The 20,704-nt window shown below is 29.1% G+C and overlaps 1 protein-coding gene across 4 annotated transcripts in view; it reads left to right on the top strand.

Moving 5' to 3' along the window:
- LOC126835547 (lachesin-like) overlaps positions 1-20,704 on the top strand; it is a 144,271-nt gene that overhangs the window by 122,588 nt on the left and 979 nt on the right. For 3 of the 4 annotated variants that reach the window (XM_050568212.1, XM_050568215.1, XM_050568216.1), the window contains 2 exons: positions 13,614-13,827; positions 18,278-18,583. In XM_050568212.1, coding sequence (XP_050424169.1) covers positions 13,614-13,827; positions 18,278-18,583 — 520 coding nt within the window. The remainder of the gene's footprint in view (positions 1-13,613; positions 13,828-18,277; positions 18,584-20,704) is intronic. The other variant, XM_050568214.1, reaches the window with a different exon arrangement.

Here is a 20,704-nt window from a genome sequence, read left to right on the forward strand (position 1 = left end):
ACATTCGCTCAGAACGTTATCATATCCTTTATATTGTTCCGCGCATAGTAATGAGGCTTCCTCTCAAACGAGACTGTGCCCCTAAAGGATCCACGTATAAACAGAGGTCACATGTCATTACTTCTGCTTTGTTGCAACCATAGTATTATAATAATTTCCCGTCATTTAAACGGCTCATCGAAAGATACATGACAATTGGATCTGAAAGGACCAATTACGGTTTTTAGTTTACTATATGAGGTAGACTAGTGACTACTTTTTACTATGACAAATTTACATTCGATGGTATACTGATGTCACTAATTTAATACAATTATACTATTTTCTACTATTTTTTTTTATCTTAAATAGTTATTAAGTGTTTCTGTGATATCTTCGAAACGATCATAATATAATACACATTAACTTTTAAATTGTCATAATTTAAACACGAACCGTTCTATTTTTATTATAAAAATACTTAGGTTTAAAATATGTGTGTTATAACTTTTAAATGGTTTCATATAAAAAAGAGTTCATACTTTAATAAAGTATTAAAAATCAATAAAATTCCATTTACCGAAATCGAAATTATACATTATCGCTTTATGGATATAACGTATAAACGTAGTCTGTAGACTTTGTATAATGCTGTTTTTGTTTTTCAAAAAATGCTAAATGTTCAAGAAAAATATATTATAAAATATACTGGAATTACACTTGACTTAAAGTTAAAATGTAGGTATATTTTTTTTAATTAAAACATAAATTACAAAATAGGGATTACAGAGGTCAGGTATTATGTTTTTAATGTTTAAGTGATTTATCAAAAGATTATATTATATTAATACGATTCTAAAGGTTATGCGTATTGTTATACTATATCATGTGTATATCATCTACATAAATAATATATATGTCTGCATTTAAACTTTCATGAAATTGCACTGTTACTATTCCGTAAAGTAGAAATTGTAATTTTTCATTTTAGTTTCCAAGTGAATTCACTTTGTTTTTTCTACGTCCATTTCAACTGCTACACATGGGCTTTAATGGCATTCGATAGTTGTAGGAGCCGTTTAGTTTAGATGTTTAATGATGTGTATACGTGTTATCGGATGAACAAATTCCCTGAAATACTTCAGTTGGTCCTAAAGTATTGTCGTTTGTTTCCATTGTGCCACCTATAGGAATTATTTCACCAGTCAACAGTATCTTTAAAACCAATCACGGTTTTTAAATCTTTTCCTAGCGTGCCTAGACCTTTTTTCACAACTATAACAATTCAAATAAAAGGGTCAAAACAAAAAAAAATATAATTAAAGAAAAAACATTAACTTACAGCTGTGACCATTTTGTCAGGTGGGTCTAACCACTGGCTACGCCAGACGTTTTCCATTAATGAGTCAGGCAAATATTTTTCTCAATTGAGCACAGAGCATACATATTTTAATGTATATTTTTTAATAATTTATTTATTGTAAATTTAATTTTTTACTTCATAGATTACAGGTGAGGCTTGTCTTGGGCAAAGCCAAAGATAAGATAGTCATTTACCTTATTTCTACCAAGCATCGCCGCTGGGCCTAACATACTATAATTTTACTACCTTTATGGCAATCAAGATAATACATTTTTACAAATTGTATTAACTATATTATATGTGTTTTAACATATTATATAGTACCGTGCCATATAAGGCATTGACAGTGTAATTCTAAACAGCTTAAGATAGTATATTAAATATGTGGAATTGTATATTTATGGCTATAACCTACAAATGCAGGATGTATTTTATTGGTAATGGTATGTAAAAAGCACCAACCTTGTTTAAACAAATCTTCTCTTGATATAGCCTATATAATATACTTATATACCTTATACTTTAAACAATTTCGATTTGTTCAAACGCATTCTTAAAATGCACTTTTCTCAGTAAGACTCATACTATTCCTATAATATTGTTACTAAGTTATATCTCCGCAATTCACAATCAAAAACGTATACGTGCTATTAAAATAGATCAAAATATGTGTGCTACAATAATATTTAATGATCTGGAATATTACAAAATTCAGATCTCCATAACAAAATTGTATAAAACAAATGCTATTAATATTACCAGTTATTTTGTCATTTTAAAAATCAGTACCAGGAGTCCGAGCATTGCTCGGTGTTATGATTATTTTTAGCCAACATAAAAGAATATCTTATGTATTAGCTGTTATTCATTGCTACAAGGATGATGTAAATTTACAAATATAAAATGATTGCTAGCATTATATTATAGGATTTAATCATTTTGTAGTATACTTGTTCGCTCCTCGCATTGAGTATCAAGGATGATTTCCTGGTGAATCTAATAAGGATGTTAAAATATGTAATATTCATTTATAAAGGATGTCATCATTAAAAAGGCGTTGTGAAGTCAAATGGAGATGTTAGCTGAACGCAAATTGTATCAGGTACTATGTGTAATGCTCGAAATGTGAAAGTGTCTTTAATACGTTATAAAACTGATGATACGGCAAATGTGACTGATACAGCAAAAAGTAGAAAATCACAATTAGTTCATGGAAATGTTGTCTTCAATTTAACGTTAACGCCTAACGGCATACACACAGCTTAGCCTTTTTAATTAAATATTTTTATGAATACTAACACTATGGTAGTAGGTAGGTATATCTCCCCTCCAATAACGACATTTAATTTTTTAACTATAAATTATTTAATACGTTTTTTGGAGTTTAAAATAAACACTTTTTTACACTTTTTAAACACAATTTTTAATTTACAGTCAAATATTTAGTTGTACTTATTTTATTCATTGCGAGAGTTTCTGGAGACCAAGGTTAATGCTTACGTTCAAGGTTAATTAATATGCGAATAAAAAAAACATGAATTAAAACATAGTCTAATCTTAGAAATAACGGTGTAAACTATAGTAATGTATATAACTTAAGAAAACAATGTTTGCGGCGAAAAAATAAAATATTATTGATTTAACTAGGAAACCCATCATCAGAACATAAGGAAATCTCTTATATTGTTACCCGTGGAACGGAGCAAAAACAGAAATAGTAAGGAAAGGATTTTCAGGAATTAAAGATATCTCTACTAAAGATATACTACGAGCATAGTAGGAAAATAGAGGGGAAAAAATGACAGGTAGTCAGACGGAATTTTTAGATCAATGTTAGTTCCCAGACATTTTGTGGTCTTATTGAGCATGTGCTCTGGAGTCCATAAGAAATGTTATTATTGTGTGATTTGGAGAATAAGTAATAGCTGAAAGTAAAAAATAAAACAAAAATGAATTGACGGTTAAAACAGGATTGAAGGCCAAGCAGAGAAATATTTACTTGTATTATATGTTTAGGTGATTAGGTGATAAGTGATAATCAATTACTGGATGGTTCAAATGCTCTACAAGGTATCCAGTGACTATTTTGTAAACCATTGAACTACATTCATCAAAATGTCATAACTTAGCTCAATTCAATACGATAATAAATCAATAATACAGTAGACTCGCGATAAATTGAAGCTGAGAAATTTAAAAATCAATACTCAATAATCCGATGTGAATAATGTTCCCAAAGATATTTTGTATACCTCCAAAAAAGAATTCGGTCACGTCCAATCGGAGTGGAAAAATAAAAAGATAACTCGTATATACTCGTAAAAATATAAGTATATTTTTTGCTAAAAAAAATAACACAAATCATATTCCTTATTCAATTTTTCATATTTATGAAATATGAATACAATTACTACATAATAACAACATTCAACATTATAAAACGAAACGAAACTAAATATCCCAATGCGCAAGTAAATCAAAAGTGGAATAATAATCTTGCAATGTTTGGACACAGAGGGTTAAGTTCAAACACTAATTTTAGATAAGGTATAATTTTATGATTTTTTTCGACAAATAATTTCATTATAATATTTGGCCAATAGACTGAAATGGGTCGTATAATATAACTGCGCGTAGCACGGTTTGGAACGCGCGACTAGAATGCGCCTATATAGGTATATTTAGACTTAAAATTTTGTATTTTAAAATTTAAGAGAATATTCTACAGATTATCAACTAATTTTCAAAGTAATAACAATTTTTTTCAAAAGTTGCTATCAAAAAAACTATGTTGAAAAGTTGTAAAACAAAGAAGTTGTGAAAATTTGTGATCACATTATATAAAATAACTATGAAAAAAAATAATTCAGTTATTAAATCCAGTTAGATATCGAGTGGCGCTAAAACTATGCTTGATCATCAGTAAAAAGTGAAATTAAAAGAACCGAGTTCTTTTACTTTTTTAAGTCAAAACAAAATAAATATATAAAATTTAAACTTATTTCCTTTTATCCAAAATCCACAGAATGTATCTTGTTATTATGTCCGTCTCTCATTCGACTAATGTTATTTTGAATATTACCTATGTGTACACTTAGCTGCTTTGTAAAACAAACAACTTTGTCGACAAATACATAAAAAGCCACTTGTGTTAATACTTGATGGAAAATCTTTATCTTAAAATTCAAATACAACGTTTATATAACCCAGAAGAATACAAATACGGGTCAAACGATACCGCTAGTACTGTGGCAGGGTTATAATGCGATTCAGTCGCAAAACGCAGATGTATCGATAAATCCGCATTATTTATGACCGGACAAGCAAACCTGAATCGACCGATTTTTTTCCATCGAAATACTCTGGCTCTAGAAACTGTGTATAGTATAACATAATCCTTTTGCAATTTGGCATTTGCACCATCCCATTATTCAATTGCACTATATCGGTACACTCATCTTCATAATACTATTTCAGAAAAAATGACGAATGCATTACCTGTGGTATTCAAATATTCCACCGCAAAGATTACAATAACCATAGAACACAAAATTAAATTATCTACTGAAAGAGGGGCACGGTTTTTCACATAATGTAAATAAATAACATATTAATGTGTATTTAAATAAAACTAATTTTAGAATGGATTGGTAATAAAATCCAAATTTCCACCTTTTTTTAGGAGAAAGGAATTTCAATCTTTTTTGGTTTATCAGCGTATATGAATAGAAATAATAATATATCTTAAGAATATTCCTTAGAGTTGGATAAAAAACAAACTTAATTGAAATACTTTCAATTTCAGCTTCGCTGTGAAACTAAAAAAATAATGTGTAAAAAGACACCAAAACTAGTATTAAGATGAAATAAATTATTTTTGTACACATCATAAAAAAACAAAACAAATTTATGAATGTATTAATTAGATAAACAGTTTTAATTTATTCTCTTAAAACAATAAATGTATACTATTTTAAATAAATGCGTAACAAATTAACTAGTGTAAGTAATTGATTTAAATGTTGAAGAATGATACATTAAGATGGATTGAGTCAATTTTATTTAAAAGTTGTCGTTCTATAATTTTTCTAAAACATGATATTATCTCAAAGTATAGGACATGAAAAGTTAGTCCAAAACGATTTTAATTATCGTTTCTTGGAGAAAAAACTGCAGGTAACGTCTAAACAATTAATTAATAGTTCCAACTCGTGTAAGCATAAAAGTAAATAATTGCATATTTTTTCACGTTAATTTGCTTTTCATGAAAACATAGTTTTAATGATTTGATTAATTACATTTTCACGAGCACCAATCATATTGTTAAAATACAATTATAAAACATATAATACCACCCTATGGAGTAAACGGCATTGCATAAATACTTCAAATTCTGTTACTTGTTCAATCGAGCAAATTCAATTAGAAAATTCTTTTCAGCAATACAATGGTGCATGAATAATTCAAATCCAAAATAATAATAACAAATAGAAACAGCAGATTTAATTGCTGTTTCAACATAACTGTAAACTGATCATGATTAAATTATAATTAAATAAGTTTAAAATCCATAAGTGTAGGAATCAAATTATATTTTTAATGTACTGTTGACAATCGTGTATTAAACTAGGCCGACATAAAACATTTGTATTAAACATTTAATATTATTTAGAGTAAATATATGGACGATAAAAAAGCTATTTTCTGTAAACGACAAGAACTGGATAGGCCCAAAAACGTTGTTATCGATTCGTAGTTGAATTTGACCGATACCAGTATGTTACTACATTGTGTTATTAATATTTAAAGTTTGTACAGCTCACACAGTCAATGTAAATGAAAATTATTTTTCCGTTCTTGTGAAAAGAGGGAAAACGTAGCTTACAGCAAAAAGTTTCAACCGTTGATTTTTATGACAACCTACACTTACAGGGTTTTTACATTAGGGACCTACTCGTGTCAATTTATTAAGATGCAACATAATATAGCCAATATTTGAGAAAAAAGTGGTTTTAATATATTATGTCGATCATGTCAATTTATTTTCGGTTTAATTCGTATTAGCTTTAGGGTATAATTTTTAACGTACACAATTTTTTTATGATTAATAGCCATTTTAGTGGTAAAAAATTACTTTATGACGAACACTCTTGCGTCCGATTACAACAATTTTTTGTTTTTATTGGAAAATGGTGAACTTCCTTCAAAGCGTATTGGGCTTCAATTTTTTATAACTTTACTAAGACTCGAGAAAAAAAATTGTTAACTTGTGAAAACCAGTCTTGTTCAAACTGTTTATACATATTTTAGAAATATAATTTTGAAAATTTAAATCCAGTGTACCCTATGGAAAGTTTTCTTTATTCCAACAAAAATAAGTAGTTGTAATCGAACTTCATATTTACAAGGTGTGGACGTTTTTTCCGTTATGCATATTTTTGCTCAAAAAATTAGGTCGCGTGGCCCTATAAATAATAATATTCCGTCAATTGGTCGCAAAAACAAACATTTATATTTTATAGTGTATAACCGATAACATTTTTAATAATTTAATAATTGCAAATGACAAATAACAGTTTTTATGTAATGTTAACAAATGTTTGGGTTTAAAAACTTAAACGATTAACAATTTTTTTTTTACAGTTTTTCCTTGGATATTTTCAATTTAGAGATTTTTATCTAGATGCCACATGTTTTTATTAGTTATTAAAAAAATTGTCCCATTTACAATCCTAACAATAATACCTAATGTAAATTACTAATGAGTTCCCGAAATGGTCTAAGAACCCACCTATAACTGGTCTTAACTCCATCGAAAATCAATATAAAAACTATAAAATAGATAGTAGGTAGATTTAATAGTAAGTAGGTAACTTTTTTTAGTACCCTAATTAGCATATTTTTAATGAATCTATATTAACAGATTAATTGAATTTCTCGGTTTTTTAAAATGCTCAATTTTCTTAAACTAAAATGTACAGTTGTTTCTTCACCAGTATAATATGAGCCTTGTTCTATACGTGTTCTATCCGGAGCTCCATTGTGATTTTTTTCTTACTAGTTAAAAAACAAACAAAGGTTGTTTATTTAATAGCCTCGTTAAATATAGGTATTAATTAAGACATTTAATCTAATTAATTACTGTTTTACTTACTATTCTGCCATTTCAGACTAAAATGGCAGAAGCAATAAAGCCAGCCATGACGACTTAATATATTTTCTTTCCGAATGAACTGAACGCTTCCAGTCATTGCCGCGCACTTGGTAGTGTCATTATGCGTTTAATTACATCCAACCACTGTATATATTATTTGGTTACATCTAATCCCTTTAGCCTCATGGAATGTAAAGTTTTTTTTACAACAGTGCTTAAGACATTTTCTTTTTCTTATGCTAAATTAAAACAAAATGAAAAACATAAATTAGTATAAATATAAAACTTACTGCAGTAAATTGTTTTGTTTACAATAATTTAACTATAATACCTTAGGTATATTTTAAAATTGATAAAAACCATTAATTTGTTTTTCACTAATTTCTGATAACTATTTTTATATTATTGAAAATTTATTTTTGAAAATTGTATACAGTGGTACGCCGTAAGGACCACATTCGCTAGAACCAAGAGAGATAAAAGTAAAATGGAAGTGCCTTAGATGAGAATGTTGAAGTGGATATGTGAAACGACTAGATTAAACAGAATAAGGAATGAGTACACTATACAAGAGGAATCTGGGGAGTTGCGCTTATAACACGAAAAACGGGGGCGGCTGATTGATTTGCTTTAAACATGTTGAAATAAGGGAGGAAGGTGAATTAATAAAATAAGTTAATAAAATATAGATATTTATGGGTAGAGTTAAACCGAGGAAGAAGTAAGTAGGCGTGATAAATAAAGACGTGGATATATTGTGTGAAATTATATTTGTGTAGGATTGGATTTGGGTGACCGACCCCACTTATATGAAAAAAGTAGAATTACATTTTAGTTTGTTTACGATTATATGTTTTGTTATTATTTAGGTCAAGTTAGTGATCCATCTAATGATGATGCATATAGTTGGTAGTCCTCGGCGGGCATGCTAAAATTTGGGGCAGTCTGTAATATATTATGTTTAATTTTAAAAGTTTATATTTTAGAGTACCTAGCTTATATATATTGAATGAGTTAATAATGTATGAATATTCTATTCGTACTACGGTGAATATTATTTTGATATATATGATAAATTTGGCTGATTTAATCACTATTTATTGAAAAGTGAGAAGTCAAGGAATTAAATTATGATATCGATAAATGTAAATTAATCAATAGTTTATTATTTGAATATAAAACGTATTAATAATAATAAGTTATTATTAAAATATACATCAAATAACGTCTATTATATAAGACGTTTATAAATCTAAAAAAAATATAAAATATAAAAATAATAATTTTGTAATAAAATTATTATTAAAAGACCACTCGCATTATATGTGTTATAGTCATTTCACATGTATATATTTTTCTTATTCTTTATGAGAAAATTAATAGCGATACACTCTATTTGAAATTATTTCAAACGATTCAAATAAGATGAGAGCACGTACGCATTTTTCTCCTCTCTTTTCCAGCGATCGGAATAGAATTTAAATGTTTTTTTTATTTCTTATTAATATAAACATACTCTGTAGCCTATAGTCATGCATGAATATTCTTTATGTTAAATATATCTTGTTTGTTGCGTTGTTTATTTTATCCTTCTTACATATACGATGGGGAAGAAATTGAAAATCCACAATACAGTAACGTTCATATTTGCGCACAACTTATGTATACCTGCTTCAACTAAAATGGGTTGCAACACTAAGCTGGTATATATTATTATTGAGTTTGTATTCTATTAAACAAAATATATTTATTGTACGATAAACAGTAAGCCCATGGAAACATTTTACTATTCGAATTATTATAACTGAATGTGATAAAATAACTTTCAAATAAGACGCTTTAATGTTAATATAAGTTAAACTATTCTAGAGCTACCACGTTATCTCAGTGCCGCCCTGCATGACCATTTTGCATTTCGGGATAACAAAATGTCAAAGGAGACTAGGCCTGGCGATTGAGGGGAGCGGTAAAACGTTTTGATGGAATTTAGGGCTAGGAACTCGCGACAAGGAGGTATACAGATGAATGTGTAGGTGCATTGTCGTGTCGAAGGATCAACCCTTCCTATCCTTACAAATTTGGTCGCACATGGCGACCCTGATTTCGCAAATTCTTAATAACCTCAACGTAGAAGACACCATTGCCAGCTTTTCCTTCAGGAAGAAATGCATTAGTTCAAACTACTATTTTTCGAACAGACTACACACATAACATTAGACGAGTAATGATATCAGATGATTGATCAGTTTTTTTTTAAGTATTGATAGTGTATTTTATTTTAATTTAATATAATTATATGAACAAAAATCTAAAGAATCGCCAAAATATAATATTTTCAGGGATAATATTTTAATACTTGGAGTAGGGATACTCGATAAAAAAAGGTTATCAGGCTAACACCAGATGTTGCAGAATATTATGTATTGATTATGCAATTTCACTAAGAACAACAGTTTGGAACGATACGAAGTGTCAAACAGAATGATAAGTTAGTTTTAAAAATGTGTGGGCAATTTGTTTTGGCAAACAAAGAATGTGCGATCCTTTGTGCATGGAATGTGTGTTATTTTTTCCCCTTACTGTATACTGTGAATACTATAATACTGTTTTTTGGGTAAGTATTTAAAACATGTCTACTGCTAAATTAAATTTCGCCAATATGTATACATGAATTTGTATTCGGTATTCGCTTTATACGTTTTCGGTTGACGTATAGATTTTCCATTATAATACAATGGGAAAAATAGTTTATGTGTGACGTTCCAGCTGCTGCAAATCGACATGGCGAATCGGCAATCAAAAAACGATCATGCTTTTGATATCTTGTACGAAGGTCGATAGTGATGAAAACCTCTAAACGCATCTACGAGTAAATGATTTCTATCGTTAATCTTTGAACTGTTTCATCCCTAAGTACACATTTTACATAGCATGTAAAAAATTAGACATTTAAACACAATTGATTTAGTAACACGTGATTACATTTTCTACATTTGCCTTAATATTGACTTTTGTATACATACTACAGTGGATGTTTAAAAAATGTATTATTTTATTTCTTAAGGAGTATCCTATGTTAGTGAACTAATAAAAACGTTTTATCGCTATTCGCACGATGAATTTTGGTATTACCTAATTGACTACACCCTAAGCCATTTTTGGATGGTAGAATATTATTAAAGCATCTAATGTAAATAGTGCCACGACTAAACCGATCATTAACATCGCTGACCCATTAAATGGATTTTATATCGATCTACAGTAGCCTACATAACGTTTTCCGGTGCCAACAATCTTACACAAGAAGTGTTGGCTGGGCCGCCGATAATCTGTTTACGAATCACACCGACCAAACTTTGGAATAATTTGTCCCTTTTGCTCCTCGCCGCCCGTGGGTAAACCCTTTTGTCCCTCTATAATGCCTTTGTTAATCCTTCTTGTTCAACCAGCAAGTATCTGGTGAAATAATGAACATATAAAGCGGCCACTGAAAAACACAAACAAAACTAACAACGACAGACATCCTACGTTCGCTGTATCCAAAATGTTAGATATTAGCAGTAGTTCAACACAATGCTTCCAAGAAGTTATCCAGACAATTAAATGCATTCTGCTGATAAATATAAAGTACAATTGTTTCGCTATTGTCACTGGAAAGCAAAGAGCAATGCAAATAATTAACGAACTAATATGTCATTAGAGTCCTACTCTAAACAGATGAAAAGTGACAGTCGTGTAGATTTAATACATTATAGTATATAATATGTATATAAATTAACTTTTTGTAGAGTTTTTATCGTTGAGCTTTTATTTGGTAGAAGATTTACATAACACTACATGATATTCTTCATTTTAGACTTGTAAAGTGGAATTGTCCAACATTACGATAAGATGTGTTGAATTCATTTATAAAAATCACTAAAATTCATTGTTCTATTTCATTGTAATTTGTAATCCAAAAATAATGAACACTATTTATGCTGACAAATATGCGTAAATTAAATCATGAAGTAATGAAACTAAATTAATTATTTTGAAAATAAAAACAAGTTTTTGACCATAGAATATTTAGACTTATAGTATCAATGGTGCGTTTTTCCATCTGACTGTTTTATAATATTTTTATCAACCATTGAAAGAGATATTGAAAACAACTCATGATCACCCATAAAAACACACATTGAAAATTTAATTTTTATATTGCTCCTGTGTAAAATTTTGCAAAAAACCTTATACCCCCTTTAATTTATATTACTTGAAATGTAGGGATAGGATTATTTATTAAAGTATATCATATTATGTTTACATTAAAATCAAAATCAAATTACCAAATTACAATTAATTACACGAAAACACTTGAAAATGTAGTGTATATTTTTATCTGACAACTACAATAATCGGTAATAATAAAACTTGGATGTATTAAATTAGTTTTCACGAATACAAGTTTTATGAGCCTATTAAATTCAGCATAAGGATTGTTGTACTTTTTCAATAGACGTAAATCGTAAAAATAATAAAATAAATAGCCAATCCAAAAGATTATTCTGCTCAATGAGAACGTCATTTGACCATAAATATGATTAATGATTGCCAGTACAACGGTTATATATTGAATTCTACACACTAATGCGATATATTTTCAGAAAAGAAAAAAACAACAAGAAAACATAAAGTATAAAACAAATCGAACTAGTTTTACCAAATAAACAACAAATAGTAATAATTCTTTAGTTTTATTTATATTTGTTTGTACTTTACACTATAATAGTAGTTCCCGATTACTAGGTTATATATACTATAATAGTTATATTATTTGATTAAATGTAATATGTTTGTCTTACAACGTAACATTCAGTCGATTTTTATTATAACACAAATCGAATTTACTAAATAATTACTAAAGATAAAAAGAACCTATTATAGCTAAGAAAGTTTATCGAAAAAAAATATATTCTTGGTATATTTGTTTTATATAGATTAGTGTAATATATGCCTATGTATATTAAAAATGCAAAAGAATTTCACAATACAAAATTATCTAATCTGAAGTCCGTGAATTTCCCAAAATGAAAATTGACTAAATACTAATAAATATATAGGTATTTTAAAATCATCAATTTTTTTTTTTTAAATACACAATCTCTAAGATAACTGTCATGTATCATAATTAATATTCAATAAAATAACACTAGCGTCGTTTCGTTAACATTCACTAACCCAATTGTTTGATACAAAAGAAAAATACCCATTTTTTTCGGATAAAGCTAGTGTTAGAGTTTACGAATTAATGTTAACAGATACGACATACTAATTAAAAACTATATTATCATATTTATTGTTTTAGAAAACATATTTACTTTTCTTATGATATAAAAATATTTACTTACAAGAGTTAATTTTTAATATTTTATAAAACGATTTATGATAATTGTATAGTTTACAATACAGAATATCATGATAATAATTATAACAGAATTGTTTAGTTGCACTTTTTTAAGAAAACTACGTAGGAACAAAATAAAAAAATATTATTATCCAGTCGGTCAATAAATTTGATATAAGTTAAACTCCACAAAACTTGACGTCTCTATTAAGATAGCGAACCATTTTGATGGTTTCGTGTAAAGTGATTAGGCTCATTTGTCAGCGAAGGGTAATCGTGAGGAGGAAATGTCTCAAATAACAGTGATCTTTAAAGGTCTGTACACTTCTGGCGCACAGATAAAATACTTAATATTTGTGCTGGTCTTAGTGATTTATTTATGACGACGAGTTAAGGGGTTCCCGGCAAACGTTCGTAATCCATTTGATTGATAGCGAATAATGAGCGTCGACATCGTATACTCGAAAATTACATTTTATCTTTCGTACGTTTCTTATTTTTATTTTTTATTCGAGCTTTTATAAAGTCACGCTGTAATACCTACCTCTGTAGTCTGTTTTCGTTCCGATAATTTATTAATAATGTATACCCTAAAAATAAAAAAATCAATAATACAAATTATACAGCCGTGAAGAAATCGTTTTTATGTGGTTAAGGTTTTTTTTTTAAATATTTTATTAGCTTATTATTTACTAAATATTATATATATATATATATAATTGATTTTACAGGTATCTTGGATGCGAAAACGAGATTTGCATATTTTGACGTCCAGCATACACACTTACACGGGCGATAGCCGGTTCAGTGTGATTCACCCGGAAAAGAGCGAACAGTGGGATTTAAAGGTGGAGTTTGTTCAGAAAAGAGACGTTGGAATATATGAATGTCAGGTGAACACAGAACCCAAGATAAACTTGGCCGTGCAACTGAACGTCGAAGGTAGTACGTATAAAGATCAATTATTATTTAATAATTTTTTAACATTTACATTCTAAGTTCAACCATTGATATATCGTACAACAGTACCTAGCGGCGCGGTGTATTAGCCGGATAAAACCAGTGTCGTGCAACGTATAACTTTATAGTTTTCTATTTGAGATAAGCAAATAATTTATTGCAACAAATTTTTAGGTAACAAAATAAAATTTATCGATTCCTATAAAGTGTGAAACTTGTAAACAAATTTAGGTAACAAAAATAAAAGCATTTTGTAATCATTAATTCCAAAACTATTGACAAAATGTATACGAATAAAATATTAAACTTTTATTAACACAACGACTAACGGTAGTTGTGTTTTTCTGTTACTTAATGTTATTTGCATTACTGCAAAACGTTCAAATATGTGAATATAATAACGGTTGTCAATAAATGTATTGTTAAGATGAATATGTTTGCCACATATTTTAATATGATTATAATAAAAACACGAAAACCACAGCTGTGCTTTAGCTACTTCTCATTGGTCATAGTTACTATTACTCTGGTTAGATTTTTACTTATCTACATCAGATGCTATATTAATGATGGAATGTGTAGACAAAACTCTATTAGCAAGTAATTTTTTTATGGCCATACTTAATCTCAAAGAGACATTATAATGCCTTTGATATTCTCCAAAGTCCTAATGCAACTAAGCGAGTTAGGTTATCATTTAATTTTATACAACGAGTTTCGATCATAATTCATAAGACATGTTTAACTGACATCTAAAAAAAAGTTGAATGTAAGTTAAGTAAGATAATTAATTTTTTTCGGTAGGTATTCCAACTACAAGGAGGTAACAGGTTTCTAATATTCCAGTGCTTTCAGTTTGTATGAATGGCAAACCAAATTGATAATTATTCAAAATTATTATTAGCGTTTTTCAAAAATATTCCATTAATTTAAACTAGGTACCATCTATTTCATAATTTTCTAACGAATTCTAAATGTAAAACCATAACTGAAAGAGTAGTTTAACAGCTATTTAAATAAAACATTTTTTATTTTATTTTAACTAATACGCATAGAAAAGTAATAAAAACAAATTGAAAATACAATTTAATTCATAAAATATGAAATTGAAACAAATAAAAGTTTAATGCTTTGATAGTAATCGAGTTTTTAAATAAGTTAAACTTATTACCAGCTCGTATTGGGTAAAACCTTTCAATTTCGAAAATTTTAAGTCATAATAATATGTTGGTAACCATAAACACCAAACGGGATAGTAGATACTTTCCCGAATAGTTACACTTTCCTCGTGTACATATGTGTTACCTATTTTAACCCGGAAGAAGAAATCTCTAAGGAAAGTGCGCATCTCTAAATTCACTTCACGATGAACGTAATACAACAAGGCATAGAAGAGCTATTTCAAAACTATTAGTAGTAAAATATTATATTTTAATCTAATAGAGAATTAAACGTGTATTGGCCGTGTTACATGGGACATGTATGATACAAATTGTATTTTATAATAAAAAAAAAAGCGCACGAAAGTTATATTTTATTTAAGGTAAATATCACTCAAACAATATTACCGGGGAATGTTAGGCACTTAAATTCATTTTTCTGTCAATCATATACTAGAATAGGCCTCTGTTCTTCAGAAAATATATTTTACAGATGCCGTCGGTTGTATCGGGTTGAAAAAATAATAGTAGGGGAGAGAAAATTTTTCAACAACAATGATGTCGTGCCAACAAGAACGACAGGCATACGTACATATATTATACATGCATGCGTAGTACTTTAGCGATAGAAAACTACCAGAATACCCATTTTCACAATGTAATACGACCGAGAAATACGATAACACTCGACACCTTATTATTCAAAGTCTTCATAAAAAAAATAACGCAATAGGTGAAAACGAAAAATACAAACTACGGAAGGCGTTTCTCAATGATTCTTATTTGTATCGCTTTTAAATCTAGTCGATTTTTTTACCGTCCATTTTAATGGAAAACTCAACAATTAAAAATGATTTTTACACAAATCGCATTGATTCGTACACAGTTCTATCCTAATAGTGAGTATTTACACGATGACAAAAATACAATATTGTATAATACACTGTTAGGAAAAAAGCCAAGTCGTAATAAAATGCGAATATACGAAAAACATTTATTATTAGTCATTTTACTACTATAATATTTAAATCATTAATTAAAAACAGTTCATTATTTTAATATAAACACATTTTTAAAACATTTAAGATAATTGAATTTGACTTAAAACGTCAAATTAATGATTGATAACATATAATACTTTGTACTTGAAAAATTTACTTTTCAATAATATTAAATGTATTTTTTAATGACAAATAATACTAAAAAAGAGTCGTATTTGTCCGTAAAATAGAACATTAGTTATTACAAAATAACTTATTATTGAGGCTTATAGAACATATTATGTTTAAGTACAGAGTGATCAATTAAACGTAGGACACTTATTTACACTCAAACAATATTGCAGTTTGCAGTTTTTTTTTTTTTTGAAGATACTTTAGTTTATGTTATTTTACAATATTAGATATAGTATTCAATTTCTTATCTTTTTTATTTTTTTTTCAGAACTTTATCAACTTTAAAAACTTATATGATTCCGTATATATTTAATTATCTTTTTTAATTAAGAATAATTTGCTGATATTGTCGTATACGCACTTTTGTAGACGAAATGTCATAAACACAAACACACTGTAAATACAATTACTTAATATCTTTTACCTGACAAATAAGGTGCCTTTAATAAGTGATGCGGAAAAGGGGGCAGAGCTCTAGTCGCCTCTTCCGGGTTGATTATGCCTCGCGTGCACTGCTTATCATCTAACGCCAGGCCTCCGATTATAAATAGTAATGTCACAATTATATTGTTTAACAATTTACTATAATAAACGGGTGAATAGCCAGAACGCAAGTACTAACACTTGCATGACCCATAGCCGTACTTTGGCTTCGTCAGGAGATGCGGCCTTTATTGCAGTACACTTATTTGTTTAAGGACACTTAGTTTTTATTACCTTTAAGGAGATGAGAGAAAATGTAACACTTTTAAATTCAATTTAAAAAAAATAACTCAATTGAATAAACACACAAAAAGATTTAATGTTTATAAAAACAATGTGAAATTAAAAAGACAACTTTGATTGCAAATTCCCGGACCAATCCCAAAAGAGTGCGACCTTAAATAATAGAAATAAGTATAATTTTCGCTGTATAAACCGTTTGCCAATTGGCCTAGTTGTATTGCTTAGTTTCATAATTGTATTATTTCTCGCTTCTTCTGTGACTGGTGGGCAACCAGTTTTGAATAAATACTTTAATACAATTTAAGATTAGGACGGAAGGCGAAGTGCGGTAGTAATGTGCACAGATAAAAATAACCCTACACTCTACTCCACCTTCAGTTTTACATTTTTAACTTGATAGACCTCTAGAATTTACTAAAAAATATAAAAATTTGAATACTATTAAATATTATAAAAAACCAATCAACCCAAATACATACAAAAAGAAAAGCTAAAAAACTTAAATTATTTTCTAAGAAAATGAGGGTCTTAAGTTAAATGGATCACCCTGTATGCCTGTAAGCTATAAATATATAATTTAGACCATACATATTTTATTTTGTTGTGAGCTTTGAATAGTAGGACAGTTAACTGTCCTTTACATTAAACCCAACACATAAACAATAAGCTGGAAACAATAAAACATACTTGATTTATACTGATCGATAGACGGCTATTGTCCAGCAAAGGTCACTATAATAGGTTCATTTAAATAAAAGCAATATAATTAACTTAACAATTATTTAACTGTAATAAATACCTATTAAAGTTTTCTATTTTAAATGAAACATATTTGTAAAATAAAAAAATGTTTTGACCTTTTTTTTTATTGTATATCAATGGGTATTTCTAAGAACATGGAGATAATTTGAGGATATTAATATATTATATTTCATTTGAATGAATATTTCACACAAAGTGGTTTCCTGTTAGTAATGAACTTTTCTCTTGGAATTTCATTTTCGTTTCAAATAAATTTAAAACACGTCCGTTTACAATTGTTTTTTTTTAATTTTACTTTCTTTTGTTCTATTGTTATATTTTTAATATACATTAAACATAAATAAAACAATTATTACAATATCAAGTCGTTTCATTATCAAAAAACCCAATGACACTTATTTTATATGTTTGTCGAAACTTCACATATACATATCAGGTACTTTAGTCGACGTACATAATTGTGGCGCATGTCGTAAAATGTAACATACGTTGAACACTGATAAATATCAAAAGCGGATTATGGACAAATTCATCTATGGCCGTTGTCGCGTTGGAATTTATAAGCACTGGAATACATTAATCATTGTGTTGTCCTGTTTTACTTTGTTGCAGCTGCTCAAGCAAACATTCACGGGCCATCCGAGGTGTACGTAAAAAAAGGCAGCACAATCAGCCTGACGTGTTCAGTTAATATCCACTCGAATCCTCCTAGTTCCGTGGTATGGCTACAGGGAACTAAGGTAGTGGATTTTGACTCGCCAAGAGGCCGGGGTGGCATCAGTTTGGAAACGGAGAAAACTGAATCGGGCACAACCAGTCGTTTGCTGGTCACAAAGGCTGGATTAGCCGACACCGGTAACTACACGTGCCAGCCGAGCAACGCTAATACCGCCACCGTCTTCGTGCATGTACTTAACGGTAAGACGACCAAACGATCATTTAGAGTAATACCATTGAGTACCTATATACTCGATGGTAATACTTTGAGCGGCTCATAACAGCTGACGTCAATCACGTCAGGAACAATACGAAAAAGATTAGTTAAAAAAAACATTACCGAGAAACTGAATGGGCTCGTTAAACGCAATAAATGATGGGTGGTCAAATAATAATATTCTTATTTGAAGGGCACAGGGCAAAAACTGTAGTAGTCACATTATGAAATTTTTTTTTTTCAAATAGTTTTTTTCAATTTATGCCAATATTTTTTTTTTATTTATGTCAATAGATTGTTTAAATAAATACATTTATTATTAGAGTAGCATTTAATGTGGTTTTTTTTGTTCTTATGTAAGAGGTAGAGGAATTCACAAACTTTGTTTTTGCTACACTCTAAAATGTTCATAATGTGACAACTACGGTTTTTCCCCTGTGTCCTTCATTTCTTATTCGTTAACAATGTCTTACCGGGTAAACTGTAAAGTGTAAAATATATGCCATAAGTAAATTTATAAATAAAAAGTTTACGCCAAAAATGGTAATATTGATAAAAACACAGTTTTTAAAACTAACAATATAATATACATAGCTTTTTTTTATGTTGGGCTAAACCTCGCCAACCATTCAGGGTCGGTTCGTTCTCTGATATTGGATTACAGCATGCATTATATAGGAAAGTATGCTAGATTTCTGCGTTAAACTCAATTTCACATGCAATTATGGCTCGGATAAGTCAGTATAAGTCTTCTTCAGTAATTTTTTCTCTTTATATTTAATAGTTTTATACCGTCTTCTTTTGTTGCCGGTCGAGTCTTACAGAATTACTGATTTTCCTACCGCTAGTACTCTATGTAATCGCTTTTTTGTTAGTTCATAATAACAACTTTGGTCTCGCATTAGCTTAAAAGTGCATATAGCATAGAAAGATGTATTACCTGCAGTAATGCGTTTTTAGACTTCTTCACAATTATCATTTGAGCGGTTTAGATTTTCAACTAAATATTCTGTTGTTGTCTTTAATTTTTCAAAGCGGTACTCGCCTACCGTCAAATCGACTATGTACGAGAGACCATAATATATGTTGCATTAGATTTATATTTCCAGAAAAACACAATCATATTGTTTTATTTAATTGTTTTCATTATGATCCGTTTTACTTTTTCACATTTTGTATCAGTATTGTACCGAAACTTTGAATTACAGTTGTTCATCTTAAATTCTGCTCATTTTCTCCTAACACCGCGACCGGTACGACATCTGAATATGCTAATATCGAAATATTTCTGTCACAGTCGTATTTTCTAAGTTTTTTTTTTAAACTTTCCTTAATGTTTATTTTTTAGGATGATATAGAAAAAAAATATAGAGGCTAGCCTGTCATCTATCGTCTCGGCTGTTGTTTTGAATTCTTCTGGCAACTCTCTGGAATCATTGCAAAATACCTAATGAATACCCCGATTATGTTTTAGCAATTAATAAGTAACACAATTTAATACAAAAAAACACCACATATGTTTAAATTTATAATCATATTTTCACAAGTTGATATTTTTGCTAAATAATACTTAGAATGTGTTAAAACATCCATGGACAGAAATATTAACTTGATAACTAATACACCAAAGTTTTTTAACCTTATATAAATGATGGTGTTCGGGTTGTCATTTGGCTGTAATAAGTGACGGTGCTTAAACACTGTAAGTATTAGAAAATCCCATTGAAACGATAATATTGGTTTACTAAAAATGAAGAGTTCAGGGCAAAAATGAACCAAGTCCATTACAGATTTTTCCAGTAATTGGCTACTAAATTGTTTTTCGCATAATCTACTCTGTGGTAAAATGCAGTATACATGATGCCATTTTGCAGCATTAAGATGGATTGAGTACTTGGTTCACTGGGGCACTAAAACATATTACTTTTACCCCTATTTTGTGAGAAAACCCTCACAATGTGAAAAAACGGACTTAGTTCACTCTTGCACTGAAATCTCCAAACAATAAGGAATTAAGAACCTAGAAATAGTTTTATGAGTTATATATTTTGTTAAATTTGATAGTTTCTACGATGTCCGTAGTCTCCGTACTAGCCATGTTTTTA

This window comes from Adelges cooleyi, unplaced genomic scaffold (genome assembly GCF_023614345.1).
Source record: "Adelges cooleyi isolate 19-005CV unplaced genomic scaffold, UGA_ACOO_1.1 ACOO_flye_CR_arks_rails_tigmint_CR_PRNA_23, whole genome shotgun sequence".
Classification (NCBI taxonomy): domain Eukaryota; kingdom Metazoa; phylum Arthropoda; class Insecta; order Hemiptera; family Adelgidae; genus Adelges; species Adelges cooleyi.